Source organism: Lynx canadensis, chromosome B1 (assembly GCF_007474595.2).
Source record: "Lynx canadensis isolate LIC74 chromosome B1, mLynCan4.pri.v2, whole genome shotgun sequence".
NCBI lineage: Eukaryota > Metazoa > Chordata > Mammalia > Carnivora > Felidae > Lynx > Lynx canadensis.
Genome location: NC_044306.2, coordinates 34,542,849 through 34,567,695, shown reverse-complemented (window position 1 = coordinate 34,567,695; position 24,847 = coordinate 34,542,849). Strand labels below are relative to the sequence as shown.

Here is a 24,847-nt window from a genome sequence, read left to right as displayed (position 1 = left end):
GAATGATAACAGGACCCACTCTCAGGGCTCCTGGAAGGACTGAATCAGAGAAACTGCAGAAAAACCTCACGTGGGGCTTGTAACAGAGCGGCACTCGGCACCTGTCGGCTCTCTCTTGTTTCTCCGGCCCGCAGTAGTGCCAGGAGTAGTTTCGTCACCACCACCACTATTCCCACTACCATTCCCAGGCTTCCTCACCCCCAGGTCTCACGGGGCCGGCCTCAGGCTCCCTCCGCCGGAGTACTGCAGTCAGGACAGAGGCAAGAGAGGAATGAAAAGATCGGTTTTCTGAGAGGAAATTAAAGGCTCTTTCCCCCTTCCTCCTGTGTTTGCTTGTGCTAAAAATGTCAGGAGTTCCTAAGCTGGGCTTTTCCCAGGTCGCTGATGTTTCTGGGTAAAGTGATGCTGGGCCAGGGGCCCCCCGAGAACATTCACAAGGACGCATTTTGTGGCAAGTGGAAGTGATGACTTTGAACGAGTCTATTTTGGCTGCTTGCAGGAGCAGGATGAGACATGAGGTCTGACTCATTGCCTAAAACATGTCTGCATCTTTCAGAGAGGGGTTTATGTTGCCATGTTTACCGGCTGGAAAGACTGAAGAGAAATAGGTTTATGTTCCGTTGTCTAAACAAAATTCAGACGGAGGCCACAGATGGACTGTTGTAAGGCTGACCTTCTCCCACTCCCCCTGCTTCCTGCACGCTTAATTTAAGTCTTCCCTAGCTCTTCAGTTTTTCCCCTGCGAACACTAGGAGGGAACAGCTGGTTCGGAGCCTCTTGATCCCAGCTAGCTGCAGTCCTGGAGCTCCAGTGCTTTATCTCCGGGACAGGTGTGGACATGACCCCGGGGCCACGTCCTCCTCCCCGCCGGCTGGCTGTGGAGGCCAGGGGTACCCCCCAACTACGCACCCCAGGAGATCTAGATGGGGCTACCAGGAAGACGGACGGACATGTCCTAGTGATGAGGGTATACTTCCTCTTTCCAGGCTGAGGTGTCCTGACTTTTGCAAGCCTTAAGAGGACGCCTGGTCCATGGGGTAGACCTAGGGAAACTCTAACGTGGAAAGAAATTCCAGAACCTAAGAAGAGAGAGCATAACCTGACACTTGGTGGAAGTCATTGTAATCTGGATAAAAGGAAGGATGGCCTTCTAGCACAAGACTCCAGAGCTCGGTATCCTAAGACATGGTACCAGGGGAAGAAGGAGCTGATGAGTACGTGGGCGACCCACAAGGCTGGTCCAGAGGAAGATGGCGGGTTTGGGTATATCCCTTGTCATCCTAGGTTGTTGGGGGCCCAAATAAAACTCTGCATCAGATCCGTGCGCACTGTAGAGGAGATGCTGTCACTCTTCATCCTGTCCCATACCAGCCACATGTCATAGAATGGACAGTCCTGGCTGGTGCTCAGCTGTGGCTGGGACAGTGCTCTGTCCCCACTGCAGAGAAAACGGGGTGTGCTCCAGTCTCAGGAGGTGCTATCATGAAGGGCGGGGGCCTTCCACCCTTCTACCCTGCTTCCCCATGTGTGAGGAGGAGCCCTCTGGCCAGGCCAAAGCCCTACGGATGCGACGAGGGCCTAACATGGGCTCACAGGGGCCACATTGCACCTGTGGGGCTTTGATCCAACATGGGGGCCTGCTCTGCATGCGGCAGAAGCAGGGCAGAGCGAATGAAAGTCTCTCCTTGTAGCAGGGCTGTCCCTGACTCGCTGGGCTGGCACCCATGCTGGACATCCACCTCCCCACCGGCCAGCTCCTGGCGCCTCTCCAGGGGCTTCCTGAGCTGTGAAGGCCTCAGAGGAGAGCTGCTCTGTGCTCACCTTCGTCCGGACCCCGTGGAACCTGTGATGTGATGTGTCAGTTAAAGAGGTGTGGCTCCACCCCCTGGGGTGCAAGTGGCAGGAGGGCAGGATCATCAACCAAGGGCATGATGCATAGGAGAGAGAACAACTCAGGGCATTTTTTTCCTATGTCTGATTGGCAAGGCAAGTGCTAAGGGGGTCAGTCTTCACGTTTCATTTTAAGGCTTTCAAGGAACACAGTTCTGTTCCTCATTGTACCATCAATTAAATTGGGAGTGATAGTTTTCCCCATTCATACTAATTTGAGCCAGGGTTCTCAACTTTGGCTCTGAGGTCTGTACATCTGCTGAGATAGGGTATAAGTCTTCCAGAAATAATTTGTTTTGAGTGGAGGGAGGGCCTGCTGTCATCAGACTCTCAAAGGGACCCAACAGAGGTATGGGGCCAGGAGTCCTATTGACAGGTCCTCCTACAGAGACTGGAGAAGCCCCCTGGAGCTCTGGAGGCCAGGGTGCAGGGGTGTCCTCTTATGTTCCCTGAGATCTTATGGTCATAGGCTCTCAGTTACAGACCAGGAAGGGGTGGCTTGGAGGGACATATGCTTGGTCAGCATGTTTTTTCTACCCATCCCTCCCAAATCGTTGATGGGAACATCTGTAAGCAAAGAAATGAAATAGACTACAGGAAAATCAGGGGGTGGGGTGGCATAGAGATCGGAATGCCTGGGGCTCCAGATCAGAAGAAACACTTCCATGGTGTCGCCATGTGTATTCTTAGAGGACAGACCATTGCTCGGAGAGCAAGCATATGTCCCACGGAGACTTCTGCCATGTAATGTCTGGGTGGACCGCCATGTGTGGGACAGAGATGCAATTATGTTCCACTTATAATAAGCAACATCAGCCCCCGCAGACCCAGGGCTCCCACCACGTAGTCTCCAAAGGAAATCAGGCACCAATATGGTCATGACTTTAATTTTACTCTTTGACTTCCACCCTGCAGAAGGCTGGCATGTTTCTATATAAAGACCAAAAATTCTTTGGCTAGTCGGGACATTCAAAACATAATTTATAATAATTATAAAGGAAAATCAACACCCTAAGTTCTATCATAGTCTTTTCTTTTGAAACAGATGGAACAGCTCTATCCCAAGACTTATTGGAATGTGACCGGACCATCAGTTGTGACAGGAAAAAGCAGGAAAAGGATAGCTTTCTGATGAAGATTCAGCAGAGGTAACGGAAAGATTTGCCCACTCCCTGGGGTCAGACAGCCGGGAGTGGAGGGTCCCTGCCGGGCGACTTCTTGTGTTACCCTAGGCAAGTCATGTAGACACTGAGCCTCTGTCTCCTCACCCTTGAAAATGAGGGTTCCATGTGCCTGGCAGTTAGAAGGGGGTCAATAAACATCAGTTCTTGTGCCCCTCACAGTGCCTGCTTCCTTTTCGAGCTGGAAGGACGCCTAGCGATTGATCAGCTGGGCTGGGGCTTCTCAGGCTCTGATGTGAGACGCGCACATCAGCGGGTGACGCTGACAAAATGCAGATTCTGATGGGAAGGTCTGCGGTGGTCAGGCTCTGCCCAAGCCCACGGGCCTCACCGTGAGACGCAGGGACCGAGGACGAGAGCTGTGCTGCCGAGAGAGCACTGATGCACAGGAGGGCGCTCGCCGTGGACCCCTGAGGGGCACTGCTGCCCTGTGCACAGCAGGGGCCTCCGCCCCTTCATTTTCAAAAGTGTGCTCACTTCTGTTCCCTCTACCTGCCCAACTCAGGCCTCAGCAGGAAAATGCAAACAAACTGGGGCAGTGGGTCCTGGATTAGAGTAAGAATCAAGGCAAAGTGAAAAAAAAAAAAAAGAGAAAAGGCAAGGAGATGAATGGGGTGGCTTCTGTTGGCTCCAGCTAGGGCTGGCTCTAGGATTTCACTCTGTTCTTGTGCAGGACTTACAACACTGGGACCAAGTCCACAGACTGAGGGCTGGCAGGGACACTGGAGGTCCCCGGTGATGTAGCCCAGATGGCCTGACATCGCGCAGCTGGTTACAGACACAGCTGGGTTGAGAGACCAGGTCTCACGACTACTGGGCCTAGAACTCTTGTCTCCACACCCACCGTCTTTCTCGAGATGTTTAAAATACATTGATGAATGAATTCAGTCTAAAAACTGCAGAGCCCCCAAGCACCCCACAGATCGTGAACTTGCCATAGATGCATTTGAAAACCATTGACCAAAGGGTCAATGGAGAGGCATCGGGTCCTCAAAAAAAAAGTTTGTTTCCTAACAGTAGAGGCATTGGAGGCAAGAAAGAGACTGGGCTTAGGGAAGGGGAGGTGGGCCGGGGCAGCTGAGAGTGGAGAATGGCTGAATAAATGTAGAAGGCCATTGTCATGACCCCTCCAGTGTAGGAAGACTCTGCCTCCTGGATGTGTGGCCTGTCAGCTCTCTCCAGGGCTCCCTGTGACTCTGAATCCCATCCAGTGCAGCGTGGGGGGCCAGGGTAACATGCTAACGATGAACAAGGAGGGCTCACCTGTGGCAGTCATGCCAGATCCACGCATGGCGGCCATTCTTGGGTCGGAAGTCAGACTGCCCATTGTTGTGGATCTGGGAGGAGAAGCGCAGAAGCCGGCGGTAGCCTGTGGTGGGGTCGGTCTGGGCAGCCGAGGCTGACAGGCAGTTCTCCTCCATGGCGCATTGGAGCATGAACATGGGACGGTCCTCCAGGTAGGTGCTCTGCTGGACAATCTCCGCATTGAGGACCAGGTCAGGGGCAGCTAGGGAGGGCAGACACGATGTTCAAACAAGACAAGACACCCCTCCCCGCCCCCAGCACCATCTGGGACTGGCTCATGGCCTCCCAAGGTCACTTTCCTTGAGGAACGCCACCCCCAATTCCTCCTCCCCTTCTCTGAGAGTCCTCTTGGACGCCTCTGTGGTTATTGGTGCAAAATGGTGGGCAAAATGCTGGCAACTGTTCAGTCTGGGTGATGGTACATGAGGGTTCATTATATTGTTCTCTTTACTTTTGGGTGGCCGGAGATTTTCCATAATAAACAACAAACAACAGCAATGATCGTGTGCCTCCCTGAGGGAGAGCACCATCCATACCTTGGTCTGATTCTTCTGGGATCGATAAATACAGTCTACAACATGTGTGACATTGTATGTAGACTTACAGTCTGCTCATACTGTTTCCCTTAAAATATATCTTGAGGTATTTCCTTGTTAATAAATATCCATTACAACATGCATTTCATGGCTCTATAATACTTAATTCATAGCCCTATTAACTCATATTTTTAGATGCATTGGTTCCTTGACATTTTTGCACAGTTAAACATCCTGTAGTAAATCTGTATTTAACTTCAGTTTTTTCTTTAGAATATATTTCTATAATTGAAACTGCTGGGAGGAAGGGCTATATGTTTTCAAGGCTCTGATGCATATTGCCAAATTATCTTTTTTTAAAAAAAAAATGTTTATTTACTTTTTAGAAAGAGCACGATCCAGGGAGAATCTGAGGCAGGCTCTACGTTCTGAGCTGTCAGTGCAGAGCCCGACGTGGGGCTTGAACCCACGAATTGCAAGATCATGACCTAAGCCAAAGTCAGATGCTTAACTGACCAAGCCACCTAGGTGCCCCTGCCAAATCACCTTCTTAATGGCTTCTTTCAATTTCCACTCACACTGTTGCTCTACATGAGGGTTTCCCCCAGGTACTTCTTTTATTTTTTTTAAATTCATATAAAAAAATTTTTTTAATGTTTATTTTTGAGAGAGCAAGCGAGCAAGTGCAAGCAGGGGAAGGGCAGAGAGAGAGGGAGACACAGAATCTGAAGCAGGCTCTAGGCTCTGAGCTGTCAGCACAGAGCCCAATGCAGGAATTGAATTCACGAACTGCAAGATCATGACCTGAGCCGAAGGTGGAAGCTTAACTGACTGAGTCACCCAGGTGCCCCCAGGTATTTCTTGTAAAACAAAGCTCGATTTACTCAGCACACAGCACACAGCAGGTGTTAAAAAAAAATTACCAATGGATACAGCCCATGTTTGCTCACTAAGCAATTCTATTAGAAGGTTTAGCTTCTTTACAAAAGGGTTAACTGTAAGTTTCCCTTTAAAAGTCGGATTCCATTGACTATTTCTAGTACATTTCAAGTCACAAAATTATTGTATCTGATGTACAACCAGACCCATCCTATGTTTTCCATCAAGTTGCTTGTAAATGTCTAAACTGGGTGTGCACCTGTGAGCTTTGCTTCCCTCAAGTCTGCCAGAGTCTGGAGCATTCCCCACGGCCTCCCGGCTGCACGTGGAACACGGCAGCTTCTCAGGACACAATTTCCGGCACGGGGCGGCACCCTCTGGAGAACAAATCCATCTGCAGGGCTTGGATGTGGAACTGAAGGGTACGAAGGGGGAGCACCGATGGGATGTGGTTTGGGGAGTGGAAGACATACATCGGGAGGCCCTCATTCGCTGAGAAATAGTTCCTCTTGGAGGGCACACACCAGGATGCCCGGTACCGGGTGTTCTGGGCATGCTTTTATTAGAGGGTGTTATAAGTCTCTTATTCACTGTCTGCACCCTACTCGGTACTCAACCCACGGCCCCTTCCTTTGCTTACCTCTGAGCTGAGCAAATGGGTCTCCATTGCTCTCTCCTCTTTCTGGGAGGAGGCCAGCCCTAACCCCAGCTCAGATGTCTTAACATGATCTGTAGTTTGCTGGCAGCCTGGGAACCGTGCTCTCAGCACCTGCCATAGAAGGGGGCCTTCACCTCCCTAACATCTGAAATGTCCACCGGAAGCTCATCTGAAGCATGAATTCATCTGCCCATCCACCAAGTACTATAGCGAACACTGCACTGTCTCTGGACAGTGCTGAACAGGGCAGACTGTGGCAGGAAAGACAGAAGCACATACTAATTACTTAATTACAGTTGTGTCCAGAGATAGAAGGAGAAACATGGGTGTGTTGGGAATTATGACAGGGGGACCCAGTCTGGGGGAGGAGGTCAGGAAGAATTTCCTCGGAGGCAGTTATTTTTCGTTGCTCCCTGGAGGATGAGTGGGGACTATAGGAAGTATCTCTACAATGTCAAGTTGCATGTGCCAGGCCCCTGGGGCACGAAGGAGGACCAAAGCCTGGGCGGTTGGGACACTGAGGAGGGGTGGGGGAATGGAGGGTGGCCCACAACGAAGCCGGGCAACACCTGCCTTGTGCAAGTCCCTGCACTCACCTAAGTGCTGTGGGAAAGCTCGGACTCTGGACAGGACAGAGGCATGAGTGGGAGGCCAATATTGATTCCGGCTTCTGGGAGGGGGAGCAGTCGGAGGGGCACATGTCGCTGTGGGGATCCCGCTGAGGGGCCTCTGCAGTATGGAAGAATGTCATCTGGACACAGGCTGAGACAGTCGGGTGGAAGGAGGTAGAGGGAGTCGAGAGAACATGGAGAGGTAAAAATGAAATGGACTGTATGTGGGGGGTAGGTGAGGAGGAGAAGGCTTGCAGATACAGGTGTAACAGGTTGGATGAGAAAAAGTAATTACAAAGGGTTGCCTGGAGAATATACTTTCTCTCTCTGAATAACATTCATTAAGCCAGATCAGCCAAGAGCTGTGTTCCCGGCCCAAATGGCACTGCCTCCCTGTAGTCACTCTGAGTGATGCCTTTAGCCTAATTTGAGGGGTTCTCAGGACCCCATGAAACTTCTCATCTGCCATGAGGATGTCAAGAGTACCGTTGATCTCATAACTGTCCCTTTTCATGAGAAATTCCCTTCCATCTTGGAAACTAGAACAGTGAGTTGCTCCTATCTCATGGGTTTGTTTCTATTTCATGGATACTGGTATTAATGACCAGGTTTCCTTCCTTTTTTGGCTGTTAGGAAGCTCATGGTGAATTTTATGACCTCCCAAGAGTAAATGTATAGGACTCCACACTATAATTTTTTATTAACCTCTCTCTTGGTTCCATTTTGAGCCACTACCTTTTTGCCAACCCCTACTTTCTTGCTGTTTTTTAAAATGTTTGTTTGTATTTATTTTTAGAGAGAAGCAGATGGTGGGAAGAGCAGAGAGAGAGGCAGAGAGAGAATCACAAGCAAGCTCTGTGCTGTCAGCATGGAGCCTGACATGAGGCTCGATCTCATGACCCTGAGATCATGAAATCAAGAGTCGGACACTTAACCAACTGAGCCACCCGAGGCACTCCTTTTGTATCTGCTTTTATCTCATGCTACCTTTTACTGAGGTTCATATTGTCTTAATTTCCTTTTGGCAATAATGGTATATTACAACATAAAATAAATTAAGAAGCAAAGGAAAGGCCCCTGACTGCTTTCTCTCTGCTAGGATGTTCTTCCTGGGGCGGGGGTGGGGGCGGCTGGCAAGGGTGATGATCTCCTCAGACAGGACGCGATAACTTGTGCTATCTGCCCAGAGAAGCTCATGCCGGGTGGACAGTCCCACCTTACAATGCTTGGGTCAGTGAGTCTAACGGGGTCGATGGGCGGACGAAGCTCACTGAATTCAGGTTTACTCTTCCCCAGTTTCTCCATGATGGTAAAAGACGTGCATCATTGTTTATTGTGCACGTGTACGTATTCATTGTCACATTTAATTTCCAGTGTCTCAGAAAAAAACAACTGTAAATCATAGTGGTTAACTAACTTTGCCAAAGTCACCTAATAAATGGCGGGTGGGGTCTGATCTCAAGTTCTCTGGCCAGATCCTGGGCCTCTGCCACCTGCCAGGTTCTCGAGGGAGAAGGCTAAGTGTGGTTTTATAAGGCCGGGGTGGGGAGGGCAGAGTCTGGGCATCAGGACAGCAGTGTGCCCGCAAAGCTGCACGGCGAGGCCTCTCTCTCTCAGCACAGAAGGGAGCCTTCATGAGCTGGGCCATTCTGAGTGTGGGCGGGGTTTCTCCTTCTGTGTATTTAGGCTCTCTGGGATTCCCAGGGAGTCACCGGGAAGTTGCCTCCACGGTGTGAAACGGGAGATGCCCTTTGGCGCAAGGTGAAAGGAAGGAAGCCAACAGGCACAGAGCACCTCCTATATGCTTCGTCTGCTTTACTGCCCTCAGAGACATCCTCCAAGGAAGGTGCGCTCTTCCTCGTCAACTGGTAAGAACGCGTAGTTCTCAGTCACTTCGTCTACACTGGCCTGCCATTTGAACCCAAGACTCCCAGACTCTCCAAGTCCCTCCCTCCTGCTTGTCTTTCCACTGTCAGCAGGCAAGTTGTGGGGCTGTGGGTAGGGGGTAGTTCCTCCCCCCTCCTCCCACCCCGACTCTTTTCACTTAAAATTAATCTCTGCTTTCCTCTTGGGCACCGCTCAGGGCAGACGCCCCAGAAACTTGCAAGGAATAACCAGCGGGACTCTTTGGAGCCTGGCGGGGAGGGTGGGGTAGGACCCCCAGGGACTCTCACTTTCTGAGCAGGCGACTCCAGCCCCGTACTGCACCGCACCCTGGGGGCAGGTCACATCCTCATCGTGACGGCAGTGCGCCAGGGACAGCTCCGTTCCCGAGCACTTCACTCCACTCATGACCACTTTGTTGGCGAAGATATTTCCGTGCCAATACCAGGTCTCCTGGATGAAACAAAAGAAACGGGAAGTGGGTCACCTTGGATTGTCACTGTCTCATATTCTGTCAACTTTCGGCCTCACAAAAATCCCCAAGCTAAAGCTAAATGAGCCCCATTTTTTCAGATGGAGACAGCAGAGGCACAAACAGTCACTCACCCAGGTCATGCACTTTGTTGGTGGCAGAGTGAGGGAGACCCTCGCACTCTGGTTCTGCCACTGCTCCCCGCGGGGAAGGCATAGCTAAGACTCTGGTCAAACAGCAGTTGAATACTGTGCGTCAGGAATGGCAGGCACCTGCAACTCCCTGCTCGCTCCCCAGCCCCACACCCGGGGCAGACATGACTAGTCAATCACAGCACTCTCTCCTCTAAACCCAGTGTGCTCTCAGGATCCTCAACACAGTGCTCCTGGGAGACACTGCCAGTTGGTCAGAATTGGCAGGAGAGAAGCGATCTATTCACACATGATAGTTCAATATTCATACATCCAATTGGTTCTGTTTACTGAGAGAACGCCCCTCATCCTCTAGAGAGAACACCGGGGCCTAGAGAGGGGACAGGGTGTGTAATCAGTGGCAGATCCTGGCCCACTGCATGACCCTGCAGACACACAGGTGTCTTAAGAATGAGCTGACCAGGGGCGCCTGGGTGGCTCAGTCGGTTGAGTGGCTGACTTCAGCTCGGGTCACGATCTCGCGGTCCGTGAGTTCGAGCCCTGCGTCGGGCTCTGGGCTGACAGCTTGGAGCCTGGAGCCTGTTTTGGATTCTGTGTCTCCCTCTCTCTGACCCTCCCCCGTTCATGCTCTGTCTCTCTCTGTCTCAAAAATAAATAAACGTTAAAAAAAAAAAAAAAAAAAAAAAAGAATGAGCTGACCAGGAACAAAAGTAGCTGGAGAACACTGTTCTTCCGCCCCCTTTGGGGCCCCAGAGAGTGCCTCGGCTGGTCAAAGCAGTATTAGCAGAGGCACTATGGGAAGCCAGGGCCCCAGAGGGCGTGGGCAGTGGCATCAGAGGCCTGTCCCTTCTGAATGCTGGGAGAGGAGCCACAGGGCAGTCTCTGCTCAGGACTCAGCTCCTGCCCTGGACCCGGCCAGCCTGCAAGCAGGCAGTCAGGCTCAGCAAGGCTGCGGAGTTGTCCCGAGTCCTTCCCTAGGTGATCCCATTCTGGGGGACAGGGCCACTTGGGCACAGGAGCTGGAGTCAGGGTTGGCCAAGCAAGCCAGGGGCTCTAGCCATTTTCCTCTTCTGTGAGAAAGTGCTTGCAGCCAGGATACTGAGGACCTGAGCCTAGTCATTCCATGTCACAGGGAGACAAACTGAGGCACAGAAGAGTGGCTGCTTTGTCCTAGATCATTATACAGCAGGCTGGTGGGGATACAGTCGGGAATAGACCTTGAGCCTCCTATCTCTGGCTCCTCCTCCTCCCGGCCTCCTTCTGACAACGTTCCCTCACACTATAGGGAACAGAAGTCAATGATTTTTTAAGCCAAAGAGCTTCCTGCCTTTCCTCTGCTGCCGTCCAATAGGGGCAGGGGCTTAGCTACCTTCATCTGAGTCTCTGTCTTTAAGGAAGGGACCGGAGGGAAGAGGGCACAGATGCAGGACAAGGCTTGGAGGTTTACCTGCCAATCACGGGGAGAACGCACGACACCACTTGGGAAACATGGTCTGGCCAGAGGGGCCTCCAAGGGGGTGAGCTAAGGCATCTGGGGCCTTGGGCTGGGTGGTTGCCACTGCCCCGTAGGACCGAGTTGTTTCCTGCTGCATAGGCACATCAGGACACCCCAGAATCAGTCCACAGCCCAGGGTGATTCCCAGCACTCAGAGCTGAGTGGACCCTGGAAACCAGAGTCCGGCCCCTCACTCTGTAGTGGGGAAACAGTCCAGAAGGGAGCATGACTCGCCCAAGGACTCAGGGCGGTGAGGGGCAGAGCTGAGGCCAGGATGAGGTTCCTACCCACCTCCCCTTCCCCCGCATAGTCCAGGGCACTTTGCTCTCTACTTTCTGGGTAGCTGGGGAAGGTTCGTGGAAAATAGGGGCTGACTGAGAGGGGCAGGGCCGGATTGGATGGAAGGGTCCGAGGCTGGGGCTTCTCACCTGGAAGGCGTTGCTGGCAAAGCCCAGTCCCAGCTGCCGGCAGACCACCATGGCCTCCACAATGCCCCAGTTCTCACCACACACGGTCCCCCATACGAGGGACCCGTTCCTCTCCACCAGTACCTCCACCCGGCCCTCGTAGGGGTTCCGGCCCCCGTTCAGGCGCAGCTGCGGACAGAGAGAAAGGCATGGTCAGCAGGTGGAGACAGAGGGGAGGTGCCCACCATATTGCCACCAGTCTCAATGTCCCCAAGCCAGGGGGTCCTGCCTGGGACACAGTTGGATTCGACAGCATCACTGAGAGCCTACTGTGTGCCCTTATCGTGCCCAGCATGGTCTTACGTATTAGGTCCCCGCTCACAGGCATCCTGGAACCTTAGAAGCCTGTGTGGCCAGAGGAGAGGCACTTACCCCCACTGAGCACCACAGCAGCACCTGTTTCTACTCCCTGCTGCCCTCCGTGAGACTACCTGTAGGGGCTGCCCTTAGAATCAGACACTAGCGAGGGTGCAAGAGGCCTTAAAATATTAGAATTCTGCAAGACTCCTTCCTGGGCCCTTTGTCATCATCACACCCTCTGCTCACCTGGTTCCAGCTCCCGATCTCATCGGCCTCCACCCCCACTCTCCTCTCCACCAGACCCCCCTTCCGAGACACTGTAGCCAACTGCCTATTTGACAGTTCCGCCTGGCACCTTGCAAAGGCCCAAATCTGACCCTGGCATCTTTTCTGACCCCACCTAAGCCTGTGCTCTAGCTCTCCCTCGCTCCCCATTTCAGTAAAAGGCACTACCATCTACTCCAGGGGCAGCAACCTTTCTATAAAGGGCCAGGTGGCATCTTAGGCTTTGTGGGCCGTATGCTCTGTGTCGTAACCGCTCAGCTCTGCCGCGTAGCTCAAGAGCAGCCAAGGCAGATGTGTAAATGGCTGGGTATGGCTGTGTTCCAGTACAACCGTAATTACAAAAGCAGGCAGAGGGATAGGTTTGGCCTGCAAGCTGTAGTTTGCTGATTCCGAATCTGCTCTGTTATACACGCCAGAAATCTCGGAGCCATCCTCGACCCCACCCTCTCTTTCTTGCCCCACAGCCCGTCAAAATCTTCCTCCGTGGATTTTATCTCCAAAGTCTCCTTCCAATCCATCGCTTCCCTCCAGCTCCGTGCAGACCCCCTTGTCCCTGGCGCCATCACCTCCTGCCCCTGCCAGACCTCCGCCCCCCCTCCCTGCCCCGCTCTGGACTTCATCGCCCTATTGTCTAGTCAGAAGCCAGAGTCGTCTTTGAAGACCACCCAATCGTGTCACTTTCCTGCTCAGAACACGTCAGCGGCTTCCCATGCTCCACTGCTCACTCTCTCATCCTGTTCTCCGACCGCCAGGCATGTGGGCCTTCTCTCAGCTTCTGTGGCTACCTAACTCTCCTGACCGAGTCCCATAGTAAGTCACACCTCTCACACTGAAGCCCACTGCACACAGATGCCCTTCTGCCTTGCTGATCCTTGTCCGTCCTTCCGATTCCATACCCAACGACACTCCTCTCTCGCCTGCAGGGTCAGGGCCCACAGACACATTCCATTGCTCCCCACACGTTTCCTTCTTGGCATTTATGACAGTTAGAACTAAGCTAACTTACAATTTGTTTAATGCCTGTCTCCTCTGCCAGAACATAAGCTCCGAAGGGCAGAGTTGTACTTGTGTGGTTTGCTGTGTGAGCAGTAACAAAGCGAGCATCTCACAAGTGTTAGGTTCTCCAACGCTACTTCTGGAATGAATGAATAAGTGACCAGTCTTATGGACGGAAAGCACGGACCAATTTAAATGAGGGCAGGCAGAGAGATCTGGAGGTTGGGGAAGCGTCCTGAAAATGCAACCCCTAATCCAAACACCTTACCTTCCTTCCCTCTATACATCTAGCAATTCATTCCTTTGGGACAAGGCATGACACCTCCAGGAACCCTCAGTGCATTGGGCTGTTGGCTCACCAGTTCTAAGCAAGCATAACTTCTAGGGCATGAAGTATGTTCTTAAGTTCTTATTATGGGCTTAGGGGTTGCAAAAGTCAATGAGGTCAGCTGGCAAACAGACAAGTCAAGGGCAGCCATGATGCTAAGTCTCTGTCCTACGCTCGTTGAATGAAAGAATGAGATAATTCAGGGGCGCCTAGGTGGTTCAGTCAGTTAGGTGTCTGATCCTGATTTTGGCTCAGGTCATGATCTCATGGTTCATGGGTTCGAGCCCCATGTTGGGCTCTGTACTGATGGTGTAGAGCCTGTTTGGGATTCTCTCTCTCTCTCTCTCTCTCTGCTCCTCCCCTGCTCACGCATGCTTGCTCACACTCTGTCTCTCAAAATAAATGAATACAAAAAATGCGATAGTTTGTGTAAAGTGTTCAGATAGGGCCTGGCACAAAGTAGGTGCTCAAGAAATATGAGCCATCATCAAAGCGATGATCTTTATTAGGGTGGGAGTCCCATCAGAAATCAAAACTCTCTTCAGAAGAAATCGAAGGGTTCGGAGCACACGAGAAGGGGGCTGGCCTTCGGGAGGCCAATGTTTGTCTTGCTGAGTATCTCTGGGCTGAGGACCAGGGTGAAGGTGGGCACTGGACACTGTCTGAGATACGGATTGTACTTTACCCATGACTAATGCATCTTTAGGGCTATGTAAAAACACAAACAAATAAGATGAGCAGAGCCATTGAGAAAATTCCAGAATGGCAGGAGGCAGGCGACTCAGTTCCAACATCCCAAGGAAGGGCCAGCGCCTTGGGCAGGCGTGTGTTAAAAGCCAACAGGGACACCTCTAGGTAACCCCAGGCCAGCCCCTCTGCTTACCTGAGACCTAACAAAGGCCTCTATTTCACCATATACTTCCTTTACGTGCTTACTGAACTCTGCCTTAGGTAATGCCAGCCCCTCCCCAGGGATGAAATCAGTTGTGCAGATTTCACCAGATCCATTCATCCAGCTGATGCTCATTGAGCATTTGTGCTGTGACAGGCACTGCGCTCGGCGTGGGGAAGCTTACAGACAGACTTCGGAGCACGTATGGTGTCCGTGGGCCCGTGCAAGTCTCTTGTGGACATGAGTTCATTCTGCTGTCACGACCACCCTGTTAGGTCATCCCCATTCTACAGATGAGAAAACAGAGTCTCAGATGAGGGAAGCGCCTCTTAACTTCCATACCAGACTACCTCCAAACCATAGGCACCAGGCCTCCTTCTCCAGGCAGGGCTGCTTTCGTTTCAAAGCGGGGACCACTGACCCAGAACTGAGGACCGAGTTGGGCCTTTGCAGTCAGGTGGCGGAGGGAGCACGCTGGCTGGGAGATCTGGGCCCTGGGGCCTGGGCTTTAGGGTTCTGAGGTATTGACTGTCCGCTGAGGTCACACTGACCCTGAGGCTTAAACGCTCACAAAGAAACCTAATTTGGGGTCTTGTGAAACCCATCTCGGGTCACCTCTCAGCGACTGCTGCCTCGACAAGGAGCAATCTGCCAGCCCCTCACGCACATCCCGTCTCCCTCCTCCCCTGGTCCCGAGTCTCCAGCCCTCTGGCCTGGCCGTGGGCCTTTGGACACTGTGTGTGACGACAGACAGACCCCACGGACGGCAATAGAGCCTGCATTGCAGGCCCTGCATCTAGGCCTCGGGACAAGCCCTCCCACAACGTGGGCTCTGATTTCGGGAGCCGGAGGTAAGCTTCCCTTCTCTCTGGGACATCCAGATCCCTCCCCTCCCCCCGTGTGGTGCCCAGCTCCCACCCCCAAGCCCGGGGAGGTGAAGGCCCGCAGGGGGTGCACACTTCCGCTGGACCAGCTTAGCACTGAGGCTCAGGATGTCGGCGGGCAGTGAAGTTAAAGAGCAGAATGACTTTCAATCGGGTTTACTACTGGTTTTGGATTCCGTGTGGACTGTGCCCTGCCTTACTGACTGCAGTGGGGACACGTGGCGCCTCCGGCTGCCCCCTTCACAGGCCACTGCCTCCTGAAGACGGACTTCATTCTGTCATCTGGAGAGCAGTGAAGGGTGAGGGCGGAGGAGCTGGAAGGACCCCTGTTCACACTTTGTCCTGCTCCCGGGGAGCAATGGGGCTCCCCAGTGCAAAGGGCCTGTGTCCAGGGCTCCCTTTAGTTCTAGAGGATGCTCTCCCTGGTCCATCTCTGTCTGTGAAGCCCTCCCAAAGGTGGCTGGCCGTGTGCCAGCATCCCTGTCCTGCATTTGAAAGCCAAGGGAAGTCTCGGAGGCTCTGGCTGAGGACCGTGGCTGCAGGTTGACTCATGTGGTCACCAGTGGTGAGCGGGGGCCTCTCCTTGAAGCCCTTCTCCAAGCTGCTGCTGTGATTCCCCAGGGCTGATGAGGCCTGGAGCAGCCTCGGTGACAGGGACCAGGTTTCCACTACTCAGGAGGGAATCTAAGCACTTCAAGATGCATTGGGGGCCTTTTCTCATTTTCCAGAGAAGACCAGAGGGAGCAAGAGGCGAGCCATGAAGCTCTAACATGGCCCAGGGCATTGCTCTCCATTCCCAGGGCCCCACTCCTAGGCACCAGCATTCTGGAAACGGCCTGGCCCGCTAGCTAGAGGTGCTCTGACATCACCAGGACCGGTGGAACCCCAAGAGGCCTCGGGTCAGCCAGGGGCCTCTGGCCCTCATCCTTCCACCTCGTCACCCAGTGAGGATACCAGGGAAGGTCAATCCTCCTCAGAGTTTCTGAAAGTAACCCAGGCATTTCCCTTTTCCTATTCCCTTGGCTCTTGATGGCAGCAGTATGGGGTTTGAGAGAAGGGAGCCGCATCTCCCTGAGCATGAATAGGGAAAACAAAACACTTCCAGCCAGTGGAGTAGGGCAGGGCTGCATCATGTTTTGATAAGGTTGTGGTGAACCAGTCCCACACCTCATTTGGGGAGGTGAGGGGGTAGGAGGAGAGGTAACCCGGCCCAGATGTTAGCATGAAAGGCAGCGCGGGCACTTTCCAACTCACATTCCATACACAGGTTTGGTCCTGCCACCAGGCTAGGCCAGCCAAACCCCCCTTCCAGCCCCCCCCTCCCCCCCGCACCCCAGGGTGGTCAGAGGTGAATTGGAGGTCAGCAAGGGTGGTCGCCTGGTGACCTCACTGCCACTCCCACAGCCTCCTCAGCTTGGCTCCTCCCTCCCGGCAGGGAGGGGAATGAGGCTTTGCGGTGGTTGGATGACCAAAGCTACCGGGCTCCAAGTTTGTGGCTTTTTATTAGCCATTCAATAGACAAGTCAATTTCCTCATGCACTGGGTTGGAAGGGAAGCTAGGGAAATCCTCTCTCTCACCCCCTTATTTTCAGAGGAGAAAACTCAAGCGTCAAAGAAATTAAATAAGGGATCAGCCAGGGAGTGAGTGTTGTGAACTGTGTCCCCCCGTAAAACTCATGTGCTAAAGCCCTAACCCCTAATATGGCTGCATCTGGAGAGAGTGTGTTTCAAGAGGTAATGAAGAATAAATGAGGTCATCAGGGTGGGCCCTCGTCCAATATGACTGGTGTCCTTATAAGAAGAGGAAGAGGCACCGGGGATGCAAACGCAGAGGCCACACAAGGACACAAAGAGAAGGCGGCCATCCGCAAGCCAAGGAGAGAGGCCTCGGGAGCAACCGACTCTGCCAGCACTTTGATCTTGGATTTCTAGCCCCTAGGACTGGGAGAACACAAATTTTTACTGTCTAAGCCACCCAGTCTGTGGTATTTTGTCATGGCAGCCCCAGAGAACTAACGCAGTGATAAAACATGGGAATCCTGATTGCTCTGCCCGGCGTTGTTGCTGGCGGCCGTGGGAGCCCCACGCCACGCCACGTGGAAGGCTGGCCCTCTGCTGCGCCGAGACAACCGGCACAGCCCATACGACTTTCTTTCACGGGTGACCGTCCCCATCTCCTTTCTGGGGGATCGCAACCAGGTGTAAAACTCCCCCACGCTGCATGCTTGAGCTCAGGGAGCACCGGGTGGAGCCTGGAGGCCCTGTGCAAGACTAAGGCCGTTGGTGCCGGGAATGTGGTGCCTCCTTTGGCATCAGCGAGCACACGGCCTGGCTCAGCCATACCAACCATAAAATGCATCTGGAAAACATCACTTTCTCTGGCCCAGGTCTTCCATTTGTGTTGGAAACCCCACTCCACCCAACTCCAATCAGCCCAAAGTGAATGGTGCCACAGCATACCGTGACATGTGGCATGTTACCTCTCATAGCCCTGTCATGGCTATCTTGGAATGCCGCTAGACAATTAGCGGTGGTGAGCCTTCCCCGTGGCTGTGGGCTTGTGGCCCATGCTCCTGCTCGCCCACAGGCAAATGCATGGCTTCGCTGAGCGCTGTTGGGTTCACGGTTTTGGCCCCATTGGGCAGTGAATTGCACAACACATGCCGCGGCTGACCAGTTTAGTAGTGTCTTTGGCATGCTGGTGCCAAGGTCAAGAATCACTGTCAAAGCAAGAACCCAACTGGGGAACCATCCTGCACCCTGATATGTCTGCATTTGCTCACTTTTACTTATTTTTATTTTTTGTAATGTTTACTTACTTATTTTTAGAGAGAGAGAGCATGAGCAGGGGAGGGGCAGAAAAAGAGGGAGAGAGAGAGAGAGAGAGAGAAAGAATCCTAAGCAGGCTCTGTGCTGCTAGCACAGAGCCTACTGCAGGGCCTGAACCCATGAACCATGAGATCATGACCTGAGCCAAGATCAAAAATCGGAGGCTTAACCCACTGAGCCACCCAGGCATCCCCGCATTTGCTCGTTTTCAAAATAAGTGCTTAAGGAGCACCTGGGTAGCTCTGGTTGAGCATCTGACTCCTGATTTTGGCTCAGGTTATGATCCCAGGGTCATGGGATTGAGCCCCCTATCAAGCTCCACCCTAAGCACTGAGTCTGCTTGAGATTCTGTCTCAAAGATAAAAAATAAATAAAAAATAAAAAAGTTTCTTTCTCGCTCTCTCTCCCTCTGCTCCCCCCCCCCCCCCCCTCCGCTCAGGCTCACATGCTCTCTCTCTCTCTCTCTCTGAAAAAATAAAAAAATACAAAAATAAAATAAAATAAGCACTAAAGAAACCCTTCCAACACGCCGGCCCTATAGCAGATAATGCACAGGACCCAGACAAGTTCATGGTGTAGTGAAGAGCAGTAAACAGGATGGTGAAGAGCAGTAAACAGGATGTACTGGGCCTTTCTGTAGGATTGGATAGCCCAAGAGGAATTCATCTTGTTGGCTACCCCTGTGGAAAGATCACCCACGCTAGCCACACGACGTAGGTTTTTAGTGACTCCATCTCAGGAAAGGACGGGTGCGTCTCTGGTATAATGCTGTTAAGTTTCCCCTTTATTTCCCTCTGGTTACCAAAATACAGTCTTCTGTCCCCAAATACCGTCTATATTGTGCTTACATTTGTGTAATTTGTAGGCCTGCTGTCGATGTAGTTCCTCTGGGTACTTGGCTACGGACCATGCCAAGGGTGTCCCAGGGGCTTTGTCCCTTACAGAAGGGACTGCGCTGAGATCACACCACACGTCTAGTCCCAGCACAGGGAGAGGCACACGGTGGACGCCCGACATGGGCCACTAAGGACAGCGGTGTTTATACATACGTTTTCTCACTTGGCCCATTTAACGAATGCTAGGTGACAATGTCCTTAATGGTGACAGCAGTGGAGCCTAAGCCCTTTCTGAGTTCATCATCAGAGCACTCTAACACCTCATGTTAGAAACCTTCAGAATGAGGCTACCTGACTCATACTCTCTGGGGCTTGGTCACCAAAACAGAACATAATCCCCTCACCTTTTTCTGGAAGCCCATGGCAGGGATGTTACATCTCACACCAGCATCTTCCTCGTGGTTGCAGCCCTGAGACTCCGCGTTGAATTTGCAATCTATAATGGACTTCTCATTCCCGGTGCACTCGATCTCATTGAGGTGGATGGGTCCTATCCCTGGGGGAGGAAATAAACACGTGCTGTTGACAGCTTCTGGAGGAAAGTTTCTGGAATGGGCAAGAAAGTCTTAGCCAGTAAGAACGTGTTTCTCCATCCTCAAAACTTCCAACTACATCCCATAATCAGCTCAAGGATCCAGGCCTCCTCTCCCTGGAGAAACCTGCTTCTTGTCTTAGGATTCACTTCTCCCATAAAAGCAAATCAAATGTGCTTACTAACTTCCTGTGTGACCTTGACCAACCCACTCAGCCTCTCTGAATAGGTTTTCTTCCTTAAATAAAGAAACTGGAAGAGACGACATCTAAGTTCCCTCTTCAACTTTAATACCTTGTGCATTTATGAACCTCACAGGGGTGACTATCCCTATAGATTCAGAGTCCCCTCAGGAAAGTGATGGCACCCTCAAACTGGATGATTTGAACAGAGTTGGAAAAGGGGGTTTTGAAAACAAAGGTATGGACAGAGTGTGGGGAAATCACAAAATCACAGCAGACAGTCCAATACTCAGAAGCCTCTGAAGCCTCCCCCTCATAGTGGGACACAGATAAGGTCTTGAGGCCAGTAGGAGTGAAGGAAAGATTGTAGTATTGACCCAGGAGAGCAAAGAAGCCGTGTGGAGAGGCCACCTGCTAAGAGCCGTTACCCTTCGTTGAGGAGGGACACAGTGGCCCGCAGGGAGCCTGTAGGGAGTCCCTGTCCTCTCTCCTCTCCCCAGCCCATCTACTGCCAGTTCTCCCTGGGCACTGGCCATGTCAGTGTCCCCAAGGCAGAGAGGGGCCATCCAGTAAATGACCTATGGTGAACATGCAGAGAAGCTTCTCTCACAGGCACCCAGATAACCAAGGGGAGGCCCCTACTGGTTGGGGAGAGAGAAGAGAGAGAATTCCCAAACTGACCAGTCTGGCTCAACTCAGCTCACAGGGCTACCTCCCCTCTGTCTAGCCCTAGCCCATCAACATGGATCAAAGTCAGTTCTTTTTTTTTTTTTTAATATTTTTATTTATTTTGAGAGAGAGAGAGAGAGAGCAAGCAGAGGAGGGGCAGAGAGCGAGTGAGAGAGAATCCTAAGCAGGCTCCATGCTGTCAGCACAGAGCCTGACTCAGGGCTTGAACTCATGAACCGTGAGATCATGACCTGAGCCGAGATTGAGTCAGATGCTTAACCAACTGAGCCACCAAGGCACTCCCCTAAGTCTAGTTCTTTCTAGGAGTTCTGGGCTGCATGGACTCCCACACTGGTCCCTGCCCACCTGTGATCACCTCTCTCTCCTGCCCCCATTCACCATCCTCCTCTCGCTGGGGTCCTGCCCCTCAGCGCTCACTCAAACTTCCCATCTTACAACCACCCTCCCCTGAGCCCACCCTCTGGCCTGTCAGTTTCATCTGCATCAGGGTGAACTTCTTGGAAGAGCTGTCTGTTTTGTCCCCTTTACTTCCATGTCCAGTAGAAGGACCTACTCCTGTCTGTTTCTCCACCAGCCCTCTCCATCTCGAAGTGGTATTCATCCGGCCTGGTGTTCTCACCAAAACCCAGAGGTCACCTCTGGTACCGCCTCCTCCTCTGTGGTTGCCAAGGAATCCATCACCACACTCTACTCACTTCCCTAACTCTGGGTGCTTTCCATTTCTGCCGGCGCAACACTCGTTCTGCTCTGTCATCGTCCATTTGGACAAAGGCAACAGCCTCCAGGCTCCCTCCTGCTTGCTCGTTGCCAAATATTTGCCACAAGACAACCCAAGAGGGTTGTTAATGCATACTGAATCGTGTCACTCCCCATTGTAAGTCCCCAGAATGGCTTCTCACTGCATCGAAGGGTGAAATCCACAGTCCCCGAGCACCCTGTTCATCCTACGCAGTCTGGCTCCACCTGCTCCTCCCACCTCTGCCACACCGCCACCTCCTTTGGCTGCTTGATTGAGCTGACCTCTTCCCCTGCCCGGACCCTCTGCCTGGCCCATCCTCCTCCCTCCTCACCAGCTTGCTCATCCTTCAGGGCTCAGCTTTGGCCACTTCCTTAGAGAAGCCTCTCTGATCTCTGTCTAAGCTGGGCCCCCCTCCCATCGAGCACTCAGGTGGCTCTCTGTTCCCTGTCTGCCTTCCCACTAGGCTGGTGGGCCCCCGACCACAGGCCGTGCCTGTGTCCCATTTCCGTTGAGGAGGTTTCTGGAGACACTCGGTATCTAGGCCAAGATGAACTTCTGGGACAACCCATATTAGTAAGTGAGAGCCAAGTTTCCCTTTCCTTGGAAATTCATAAACAATAAAGCTTTCAATTCCTTGGAATGTTATACAGTTGATAAAAACACATTGCTGACTATGGCTGGAAGCATCCAAGGACTCGGAGTGGAGAGGCTGGGACGCACCACAGGTGCCAAACAGGGCCCCTGAAGCAGGCAGGGGCCACAGCTCAGGGAGTGAGATGGACACAGAAAGACGCAGCCACCTCGGACCTGAGTATCAGTCAGATGCCGGGCTTGCCTGAGGACCGTCAGGAGGAGGGTGGCGACAATGGCAATGATGACACCACATGTTCACTGAGCGCTTACTAGGGTTCTGTCCTACACACGTGGCATATATGAACGCACTCAATCATCATGGCAACTCGGTAAAATGAGGAAACTGGGGACCTGATGGAGGAGCCAGCACTCACATCAGGCAGCCTGACCCCACCGCAGGATCTCGCTCTGTTTCCGAGGCACGTGAGGAGAGAGAACCCCATGTGCTGGACGGGAGAGGAGGGCTGCTGGGGAAAGAGCGGAGAGGTTCGAAGCACCTGGTTCTTCACGTGGGGATGCTCCCTCTGCCTCCTGGAAGCCCTGCTCCTCTTAAAGAGCTGACCTAGGTAGAGGCCTGCCTCCAAGGAACACTTCAGATCCTTCCTCCTCCCGGGCTCAGCTGGATACAACCTCGCCCCTGCCCGCGGCATTTTCTTTTACACCTCGCTGGTGAGGTGATGGGCCAGCAGTCGGGCTGCGTCTCCTCCTCGGGAAGTGACGGGAGCTTTCTGAGTCTCGCCTCCCTCATCATAAAAGGCAATAATAAAATCTATCTGGCGGGGTGGGCCAGGGGCTCAGGAAATGGTAAATGTTCTCAGTATTTCCCTTACATCTCATCACCTCTCTATTAGTACAGGTTTACCTTTGATTGAGGTTATTTCTAATTTCCCCCACTTGACGGGAGCTCCTGGGGAGCAGAAGCCATTACCATAAATGTTTGTGGAATTAACGAATTCTCCATTCCAGGGCCCAGCCCAAACAACGAATGCTTATGAATCACTGACCTACTGGACTGGCCAGGAGAGGAGAGGTTTATGCAAGAGCCTACCATGCTTTAGACTCCGACTAACAACTGGTTGTGTCCTTCCAGCCGAACTTAGATACACCCTCGCCCAGTGTACAGCTGAGCATGCCCAGTGCTGCCTGTGGGCTCTTGGCTCGTTTTGTGGACCTGGGCTTTACTTGCATCCTGACTCCCAGCACTCACCTACTCCTGGTTCTGGACTGACCCCTGAATTGTTCCTCCTCACGATGGCTTCTCCACGTCCACCTTAGCCCTGCTCTTCCCCCACGTATAAATGCTGTCCCAGGTGGCCACAGGCCGGGGGCAGAAGCAGGGTACTAGGGAGAAGCCCAACGTCTTGGAGCGACGTCACGGACTCTAGACCCAGAATCAACTTTGCTGGTGACAATCACACTTCTTTTTTTTTTTTTTTTTTTTTTCAACGTTTATTTATTTTTGGGACAGAGAGAGACAGAGCATGAACGGGGGAGGGGCAGAGAGAGAGGGAGACACAGAATCGGAAACAGGCTCCAGGCTCCGAGCCATCAGCCCAGAGCCGATGCGGGGCTCGAACTCACGGACCGCGAGATCGTGACCTGGCTGAAGTCGGACGCTTAACCGACTGCGCCACCCAGGCGCCCCTTTGTGACAATCACACTTCTAAGAGCACGGTAGAATACAACAGGACGTAGCGTAGTATTTTGCATGTTAGAGAGGTAAGCATCATTTCTGGAAACTTCTGTTTCGGCTTTATATGCATGGCATTTCTGCTCGGGGATTTCAGGCAAAAGGGTTTTAAAGCCACTGCTCTAGGGCTGCCACTGGCCACACTGAGTGCTTGGAATGTGGCCAGTCCAGACTGGAATGTGCTCCACGTATAAAACACACCCTAGATTTCAAAGACTTGGTACACAAAACGTACACTATCTCATTAACAGCATTCATTCTGATTATATGTTGAAATCATAATTTGGGGGATAGATTCGATTAAGGAAAATATATTATCGAAATTAATTTCACCTGTTTCTTTTTATTTGTTTTTACAAGGCTACTAGAAAATTCAAAATTACTTATGTGGCTCACGTTGTATTTGTATTGGACAGCTAAGGTCTAGAGTGTTAAAACTGCTTCACCAGGTGTTCATTCAGCTGACCCTACTTATGCAACTGGAACTCATTCATTCATTCATTGATTCATTCATTGATTCATTCATTCTTCATAAAATGAATATCCCAGGGTACTATAAGCTGGCAAGACTTAGCACGAAGAACACAGGCCCTCCTTCCTCTCTTGCAGCACTTGGTCATGGAGGGAGGTGGTTGTGGAAACAGACAGCTGGAGCCCAGATATGTGCAGGGGGTCACAGAACACACAGCACAGTGCCTGACTCTGACCTAACATCCATCCCGGTGAGAAGAGCAGAGAACCCACAGGAGGCAGGAGCCAGATAAACCCTCGAATGTGAATCCAGTGAAGAATCTGAGGACCTGGAGTTTACTCAAGGTCACGGAGAAAGTAGGTAGCAGGCCCAGGACGAGGACTGAGATCGCCTGCCTCCCCGTCCTTGCCTTTCACACCCTCACTCTGGGCGTGGTCACTTGGCCCACCAGCCAGAGCCAGAACGGAACTGAGCCTGTCTGCTCTGTGACTTGACACTGAATGTGGACTTTCCCCCTTCTGCCTAGCAGAGTTGATCTGCCCAGAGTGGCAGGAGATAATAAATCATCCAGTGGTTCTTTCCAGGACAGCACCGAAAATGCCAACTGTCTCTCTCTCTAGAGTTCTGCAGGTCCTTGGAAACCATTGGCTGCTCTGGGCAGGGAAATAACTAGGTCAACAGCCCACGCCCATGATAAATGGAATGCTTATGTCATCCAGTGCTTATTTATTCCTCAGGGTGAGTGGTCTTTGTACAGTAGGCCTTGGGGAAACACACACCGACACATCAGCCAATCAGTAAAATGGACTGTGGGAATATTCGAGATCCAAAGGAACTCCAAACAGCTCATCATGACCAGGGGAGGAGGAGGACTGTCGTGTGGTATAACTGAGGCTTCCAGATGGCACGATGCAAGGTTAGAGTCCAGCCTAGATCCCTAACCTTCAGGGCATGCCCAGGAAACTGCAG

The 24,847-nt window shown here is 52.3% G+C and overlaps 1 protein-coding gene across 1 annotated transcript in view; it reads right to left on the bottom strand.

Annotated features, from left to right (window-relative positions):
* The window catches only part of LOXL2 (lysyl oxidase like 2), a 93,686-nt gene that overhangs the window by 6,210 nt on the left and 62,629 nt on the right, over positions 1–24,847 (bottom strand). The window contains exons 7-10 of the mRNA XM_030312389.2: positions 19,285–19,436; positions 11,492–11,659; positions 9,235–9,397; positions 4,335–4,578 (exon numbers count right to left, since the gene is read on the bottom strand). Coding sequence (XP_030168249.2) covers positions 4,335–4,578; positions 9,235–9,397; positions 11,492–11,659; positions 19,285–19,436 — 727 coding nt within the window. The remainder of the gene's footprint in view (positions 1–4,334; positions 4,579–9,234; positions 9,398–11,491; positions 11,660–19,284; positions 19,437–24,847) is intronic.